Here is an 8,634-nt window from a genome sequence, read left to right as displayed (position 1 = left end):
TTAATTTTTGAGCATTTTTTTCTTTTTTCTATAATTTTTTCAGAATTCACGAGTTATTCAAGTGCACGCAAACAACTAGAAATAGAATCATTCCAAATGATTTGCGCACATAAATCACGAGTCATTCCAAGTGCATGCAAAACAACTTGAAATACAATCATTCGAAATGATTTGCGCACATATTCAATATGAATTCATACATATTTTATTCAAATAAAACGACAACTTCGGCACGGCCCTACTCCCAAATCCGAAACTAATCTTCTTCGGCAACCTGCGAGGGGCATGCAGCAATGTCCTTGTTGAAACTCGGGCCATTGCAGAAGGCACTTCGCCCGGCAATGTTAAAGCACGACATCAGGTTGGGACCGTCGAACTGCTAGATCCGATTGGCGCGGTCCTAGCCGAGGATTTGCGGCCAGAGCGGGGCGTTAGGCTCAAAGCCTGGATGCGCCCTCTCCTACGGCGTCAGACGTGCCCAAAACCTACGGACGACACACGTAAAGGCAACCGTACCGTCGGGGGGACAGGCACCACAAGAAGACCCCCCGCGCTCAGAACCCATCCCACCGGTAGGCGCGTGTCCGGCGGCGTCAGGATGTCGCAGATGGCGAGAAGCTCAGCTTCACAAAGAGTGATGCTCCGCGGCCATGCCATGGAAGCAGAAGGAGGGAAGAAGAGGAGAGCTAGGGTTTGTGCTACAGTGGCGTCGACGGCGGATAAGGTTGTGGAGGCGAGCGGTGAAATGTGACGGGGGCTGCATATATGGCACGGGAAGGGGTGGGTTGCGGCGTTAAACCGCCATTAATCAGAGCGGCGGCGCGAGTCCCGGTGTGTGAAAGCGCGAGCAGATGCTTACAACAGGCGACATTGATTCAGTTTTGCATGCCAATGCGAATGCACGCGGCCTTACATGTCGGTCCCACGAGAATGCGTGCGGCCGCCGTGCCCAGTCGAATGCATGCGACCTTCAGTCCCACGCGAATGTGTGCGGCCGCCGTGCCCAGCCGAATGCATGCGACCTTACATCAGTCCCACACGAATGCATGCGGCCTTACATGTCGGCCCCACGTGTCAGCACCGGCAAAGTAACGGTCAAAGGCTTTGACCAGACGGCAAGGCACTGTTTGGCCTTTTGTGAGGCGCGGGCGAGTGAAGGAGTGCAAAAGTGAGCAAAGTTAGATGGGCTGGGGAAAATTGAGCACAACTAAGAAAGGAGGGACACAAAAATAGAAATCCCTAATACAAACCCATGAAGCAGAATTGCTACCCTTTTTCGAAAAAGGTAAGAAAGACTACTGGCATTGCAGCAAAGCAAAACAAAACGTGACACTCATAAGTTGATTTTAAACTACCATATGATCCATTAATTAGGAAACCAAAGTGGGCTGCAAAGCATTGTGGTCGTCATCGAAAGCGCAAGCTGTTAACCAGGCTGCCTGAGACTGATTATATGACCCCGTGCCTGCCAAGCCTAATTTACTCAGTCGTGCGTGTACCGTGTGAGGATAATGAACTAAAACCGCGCTTTCTCCTTCACAGGATGACGCCTACTTTCTAGATTGGAGATTAGGCGACACATTTAACATCCAATTAAACGCCCGTCACATCTCCCTTTTCGGCAAAGAAGTTGTAGTACCAGCAATTAAACATCTCTTAAATAAATCAATTGAAGTGTGCAAATGTAACACACACTCACAAAGTGGCCACATCACTCACTCACTCACTTTCATCTGTGCTCCCCACGCCGATTCCTCTTTACTCCATCCAGCGTTGACAGGAGGGATTATCCAGTGAAAAGGGCGCACAAAAATTAGCTGGAAACTCTCTCTTGGTCGGGCCTGTGAAGTGTGATCCCCACCCAAACTGATTAGATCTTGGATCTAATCAGCCCCACCACGGATGGACCCGATTAATCCTCAAGGACCAACCTGCGCCGATCGATCCGTTTCGGAAAGGTCGCCCGTCTAATGGTAGGTGGCCCACGGTGTCCCAACGATCTATACGGAAACGGAAAAGCTCACCTTCATTGCTACTACATCTCTCAGACGAACGAACTCTCGGCCGTGCCGGATCAAGATCCGTTGTGATAAAGCCGCTCATAATTGCGGTGAATTATGCAACAATCTGATATGGGGTTGCGAATAAAGACCAAGCAGTGGTGGTACTGCGTCCGCCCAGAGAGGTACGAGCACGATCTTTTGTTGCTCGAGTTAACATGGCATGTTGTCACGGAGCTGCGACGGAAGCTTCTCTGCGTCGCAGCATCGTCCTGGTACTAGATGGATGCGAGGTCTATGTTATGTTACGTGGAGGCACCACCACATGACGGAGAGGTGCACGGTCGGTTGCTACAAAGAGAGACAGAGAGATCAGCTGCGCTGTGCTTGTTGCAGGAGAAGAGGGCCTGCCACCATTAAAGAAAGGAAGGAAGGAGGAGACGGCCTAGTCGTGGCCCCCCTCGACGCGGCGGCCACGATCGAGCAGCGCGGGGGTCCAAACCGAGTCGTTTTCTCCCTCCAACCTCCACAGGATCCGCGGCAAAATTCCTTCTTCTTTCTTGTCTTCGTACAAGGCGATGCTGCGGCCGCAGCAGCCCACCAGCCGCTCTCCGGTCGCGTGTTTCTCCGCTCGGCCCTGCTCCTAGCTGCCGCCCTGCGCGCGGCAATGCCGGCGTCGCCGTCTTCTCGGTCCCCGGAGATCACCAGCGTCTGCTCTGGCTCCGAGTCCGAGCCCGAGGAGCCGTCGCCTGTGACAGGCGGCGGCGGGTTCGTGGTGCAGCTGGTGTCGAGGGAAGTCTCGGACGGGCTCCTCGGCAAGTTCGCGGACACCAGCGAGTTCGACTTCGACTACGGCAGGAGCGGGCTCTGGTCGCCGCTGGTGCTGCGGCCCGAGGTCCTGCTCCTCGCGCACTCGTCGGCGTCCTCCTCGGCCCGGCGCCGGCAGCGGCGGTGGCGGTGGCGGAAGCGGAGAAAGGTGAGCACCGGCTGACGATCGAAACCTTGCATTTTGTAGCACATGTGTGCGAAGAATCTGCACTGGGACAGACATGGATTTACTTGTCTCACTTCTGACGCAGATGCTCTGCCGCTGCTTCTCATAATCTGATGTGATTGACATTCGCTTTGGATGCTTCTTCTGAGAAGGAACTGCTCCTCATGGTGGTCTGCTCTGCAGACTGCTGTACATACGATGATCAAAGACCAACCAGTAGCAAGAGGGCGTGTAAGTACGTGGTCACAGTACAGCAACACTGCTTCGTGGTTGGTGGTGATCCTGAGAAGCGCCCCGGGTGGTGCGCTGTAATTGCTACAGGATTTTGCTGATGATTCTACTGTTGTGGTTGGTAATGTTCCATGAGATGTTTGTTCATGTGCTGTATCTACTCAAACCCATGGGCCATGGCCGTGTTGTGGTTAATTTGTACTGGTAGAGCAAAGTAAAGGTGGACTTTATCGATCATGTGCAGCGCGCAAGAAAAGTTTCATCTTTGAATAGAGCCGAAAGGAATATTTGCATGGTGGGTATGTCGTGGCGTGTTTATTATGAAGGGAGGTGACTGACAGCACATTGACATGATCATCTCTAGAACTAATTAATTCAGCTGCAAGACAGACAAAACAGACCGCCTTTCATTCCTGGGTGGGTGCTATAATACGTATTGAATAAATCTCATATTAGCTTGCAAGAGACGGTGTAGTCAAGTTTTTTATTTAGTTCCCAAAACCCCAATCATTTATGCTGGTACTAATTTTGGTCGACTGCTCATCATCATTTATTTACTACGTACAGTGGATCAGAGAAGTAACTCTCTCTCCGTACAGCTACTAAAATAAGGGGTATTTGCAAATTAAATTATGTTGGCAGCTGCCGGTGCAGCGAGCAGACTGAGGCAGACAAGAAATCACAAAGAAAATGCTCATACTGCAGCTAGAGCTAGGGTTTGTTGACTGTCTAATCTAAGCCTTGTGTAATACTACAACAAAAGTTGTTTCATGTTGGTTTTGTGCCGTCTACAATGCTTTCAAAATAACAGCCGGGCAGAGCTCGGCGTAGGTATTAAAATGACAAAACAACAGCCTAAATAAGCAGCTAATGCTTTCGAACAGCCAACAAGAAATGGAGCACTGAGTTATACAGATATCCTGTTCTCCTTATGCGGACACCGACACAGGAGCAGCTTTATAAAATCACAGGCAACATGATCCCCAATTTAGTACAGGTAACAAGATCGAATCATAAATCAAAAAGGGCACGGGCATGGCAAACAGCACTTGATAAACAAAACCAACATGAGAGCACGCCATTCGCATCTAATATTATCTATATTCATTTAGGTAAGGCTTGAGAGCACGCCATTCGCATCTAATATTATCTAGTTTTTTTTTGTACTAAACTATTTGTTCAGTTTGTGAAACTAGGCAATGAGTTGACCCTTGTCTAGTTTGAGGACTGAAATGAGTTGCCCAGTTACCACCTCCCAACTTCATAAGCATAAGCCTGGTAAAGAAGAGGGATTGGCTTATGCCACAAATTTTTAAGATCCATCACTAGTGATGGACGAGATGATCCCTCAAATCAAACAGCACCTAAATAAAGCAGGAACACTTGCAACCCCGCCTATTCGAGGTGAATATGACATGATAAATAACAATTAACACGAGACAAAACAAAAAGCTATAAATATCCCAGGTTGCTCAAAGGGGCCAATAAAGCAAAGATAGAACTATGATGGGTCATAAAGTGGCCCGTTCTCAAATTCTATTTAGTATACCTGAGGAGAACCTCAAAATGACCAGAACCCAGTGTTCTCTACTGATGATGCACTGGGAAGCTAGTTAGATACATCCAAAATCCACGCTCACAATTTCATTTTACCATTGTATTGGATACGCAATGACATAAAATAAGAAAGATAATGTTTTCTTTATAAGGAAGAGGCCCGTTACAGAACATATCAAAAGAACTTCTAACAACTCATGTTTTGTAGCCTTGCTGTGTTAAAACTTTTTGCTCTGTTTACTTATGCAACTTGCATCAAACATGATATGTACAAAAGGAACAAACATGGCAATGATCATTCAAAAAAAAGGCGCTAAAACTGCAAAACAAGAAAATAAATAGAAGAGTAAGAAGCAAGGAGTCTGAAATGAGCACAATTAGAATGAAGTAGTAGGATACCGAGCAGAGTGATGCCACATCATTACCAGGAGAAACCAACAACCTTTACCCAACCTAACCTAACACAAAAATAAGAGCATGTCATCCCTGAGTCTATCAGTGTTCACATCACATAGAATCCACTATAAGAGATAAATAGCAACCTCTTATAGAGGAATATAAGATCATCTGAGTTAATTAAAGTCCTAGAGAAAACATCGACCAAATTGAAATGAGTAGTTCATTTTATTTTATTTTGTGAAAGACATAATTCATTCAGAAATAGAGCATTGGTCTTCTTGCTGCAAGCACAGCTTCAGGTCAAACTTATGGAAGGTTCCAAACTCAAGCTCAATCCCCTCAAACAAAATTATCTCATTCTCAGGCCAAAACTTAACTCAACCATTGTACTCGAGGAAATTTAATTAAGCGCACGTTCAAAAGAATTCTCTATCAAAGCTAGCTATTTGCATCTCATATTACTTGTTATTTCACTGAACTATTTGAAACCCCTTTTAGTTAGTTCGTCCACATTTTCTTATCTTTGAAGTCTACCATAACCCCTGCCAACCCCAATTTTCCAAGTGAATATGATAAGGGCAAATGACAGTGAAACTACTCTAAATGCATTACAGGACGGACCAACTAATAATACAATCAGTATTAAAAACCAAGCTCAAAATACTACTTGTTCATCAAGTCATACAGAAAGCCACAACTATTCATTTGCTTCTCTACTTACTGGTCATTACACCAACTGATTTTAGATATAAACATGTGCACTTTTTAACAAATTAACGCACAAGTTCTTAATGATGGTTTTGTGGGCATAATTACCATCCAGAATTACTTGTCACAACACCGACTAGTTTTAGAAATAAACATGTACACTGTGTACAAATTAACACATAAGTTCTTATTTGTATCTATCCCATATCAAAAGATGATTATCTATAAATATGTTCAATAATAACAAAGAAAAACAATCATCTAATTCTGTAACATCTTACATCTGCACACATAACTACTTAAGAAAGGGCCAACGAAGGCTCAAACAGAAGTGTGATATACCTTTGGACACACTCTATTAGACCTTTTACAGACTCACATAAGATGCCCTAAACATGCTAAAAGACTAAAATGATCTCCTAATAAGGTCCAGGGAAAGCTAAGATGGAATTTTGATGGGCCAAGAAGTGGCTCATTTCTAATTTGGCATAATATGTTCGAAGAATCTGATGAAGGTCTCAAAATCACCAAAGCATTCTTCTCTGACGCATTGAAAAGCTAGACAGAAATAGCCACATAAGTAAAATATACATTTACTAAGTGAGTTTATCTGTTTAGCATTGTGATGGCCATTCAAGAAAAAAAATGACACTGGAAAAGACAATGGCTTCCATGCATAGACAATTCATAAGGATTAGTTAATGAGGTATCAATTGAACAATGCTGAAACAGAGATGGGGCAATAATGACTTCATACACAAACAATGGAAGGTCACCCATAAAGTGAGCACTTAGAAAGTAGGAATTTCCAAATACAGGTCCAAATGAAAATTATAGGTTCCACTGTAAAGAGAGAAATAACATATATTTTAAAAGTTACAAAGGGAAAATAGCTCTACCGTCCCAAAGTGGTATAAAGTGGAGACTACCATCTTTTGTCGTGAGCCGTAACACACTGGATGGTACTTTCCAGTTTGGTGATCTGCGTGACAGCGCCGAGCAATATTTCCCTTAAATTTATATACGGCAAACTAATTGGTGAAAAGTTGCTATAGCTGTATTTAAATGGCACCTGGCAATAACCCTCCCTCCACAATATTATTCCACATCCCAACTTTCATCCATTGAAACAGAGCATTAAAAAACAGGAGGTGATCTAATGTCTACAGACAGTACCGCAACATAATTCTCATCAAAGGATAACAGGAGCACTACAACAACGGTCATGATCGCTACGAAGTCACAGGTTCACAATTTCTTCAACATACTAGGCAGCAGATAAGCATCCATCTCGACAGTACTGACTAGAGAACAATAAACCAATACCATCTCGGCCAGATTTGGTTCGCACAAAGGACAGGCCCATCGTCAGCGCCACTTATTGCTTGAACGTGTAGGGCTGGGGCAGCGACATGGGACCCCGGCCGTCGTCGTCGCCGTCGAGCAGCCTCTGCACCCGCTTCTTGGCGCAGTGCTGCCGGTCGAAGTGCCTCACCTGGCAAGGAATCCGAAGCCGAGCGTCAGGAGAAGCAAGCGCGGACGCGAATCATGGAGGGATGGCGGCTGGCCACGAGGCGGATGGGGATTGTGATGTTTACCCAGGAGGGGCGGCAGCTGCTGACGTACTGGGCGCGGGATTTCTTGCAGTCGGCGGGGAAGAGGAGCCCCATGGTGGCGATCTCGGTGGGCTTCTTGTCCGCGTGCTTCTCCACGCACGCGTAGAAGGCGTCCCGGGCCTTGGGGTGGAGGATCGAAGCGCTTGCGTCAGCAATGGGGAGGAAAAGGAAGCGGGAGCGACGGGGTTAGCGGGAGCGGAGATAGGGTTTGGGGTTACCTTGTAGCAGGATTCGCGGCCCTTGGAGAGGACGTCGGCCATGATGGCTCCGGCGTCGCAGTGATCGGAGTCGGGGGCGGGGGCGGAGGCGGAGGACATCGTCGGCCGTGGTAGGGGTGGGGATTTTGTTTGCAGAGGTTCCCTTGGGGCAGGGGAAAGGCGCTGGGTGGGCCGGCGCTGGCCGCCGGGACGTGTAGGAATCGCCTACTGGCAACGACTAGCGGCCCGGCCCATTAGGCGGGACGTGTAGGTTCGCATAGTTTCTGTTTTCTTCGGGGTTTTTTTTTCGTTTTCTTTTATTTTTTTTCTTTGGTTTAATCTGTTTTTCCACCGGTCTCCCTATTATTTTATTTTATTTTACATTAGTTTTATTTGTTTTCACATTGGGCCGTCCATCCCGAACTCAACTCCTTGAAGCCTCTTGTCTCTTTCAGCCCTATTGAGAAGAGCAAAGAAACCCTATTGAGAAGAGCAAAGAAACTCTCAACACAAAACAGAAAAAAAGATAAGCCGAGAGAGAGTTACCTTGCCGGAGACCAGCTGATGGAGAAAAAACATCTGACACTCTTTATTCAACCGAACAGAAAACTTAATAGAAGTAACACAATTCATAATCATATCAATCCACCTCCTCGGGAAACCAATCTTAGGTAGCATTGCTTCTAGAAAGCCCCATTCGACTTGATCATATGTCTTCATCATAGAGAGAATTCCTTATTTAACACTGGCTTAATTTTTTTTGCCTTAGTTGACGCTGGAATACCTTTTCTTCCTTATCTAACAACAATGCTAAAATGGGTTCCCTTTGTGACACTTCCGTCTATTTTGAGTAGTAATGATGTTAAATGACACATGAAAAGATGATCTTACCCCTAATGCAACTTTTGAACAAAATCATTCACATGGGGAGC

At 46.1% G+C, this 8,634-nt stretch overlaps 2 protein-coding genes across 2 annotated transcripts; one reads left to right on the top strand and one right to left on the bottom strand.

Moving 5' to 3' along the window:
- The first annotated feature begins 2,046 nt into the window (after positions 1-2,046).
- LOC109761031 (uncharacterized) lies at positions 2,047-3,520 on the top strand. The gene is made up of 2 exons (XM_020319824.4): positions 2,047-2,976; positions 3,080-3,520. Exons 1-2 carry the CDS (start codon positions 2,224-2,226, stop codon positions 3,101-3,103), a joined length of 777 nt encoding a protein of 258 aa, XP_020175413.1. The 5' UTR covers positions 2,047-2,223; the 3' UTR covers positions 3,104-3,520.
- Positions 3,521-6,987: 3,467 nt separating this feature from the next.
- On the bottom strand, positions 6,988-7,870 carry LOC109761030 (uncharacterized). The gene is made up of 3 exons (XM_020319822.4): positions 7,724-7,870; positions 7,488-7,625; positions 6,988-7,384 (listed from the first exon to the last, which is right to left on the bottom strand). The coding sequence occupies exons 1-3, from the start codon at positions 7,820-7,822 to the stop codon at positions 7,268-7,270; spliced, it is 354 nt and encodes a 117-aa protein (XP_020175411.1). The 5' UTR covers positions 7,823-7,870; the 3' UTR covers positions 6,988-7,267.
- Positions 7,871-8,634: the final 764 nt, after the last annotated feature.

Source organism: Aegilops tauschii, chromosome 7 (genome assembly GCF_002575655.3).
Source record: "Aegilops tauschii subsp. strangulata cultivar AL8/78 chromosome 7, Aet v6.0, whole genome shotgun sequence".
Taxonomy (NCBI): Eukaryota; Viridiplantae; Streptophyta; class Magnoliopsida; order Poales; family Poaceae; genus Aegilops; species Aegilops tauschii.
This window is presented reverse-complemented; position numbering and strand designations above follow the sequence as displayed.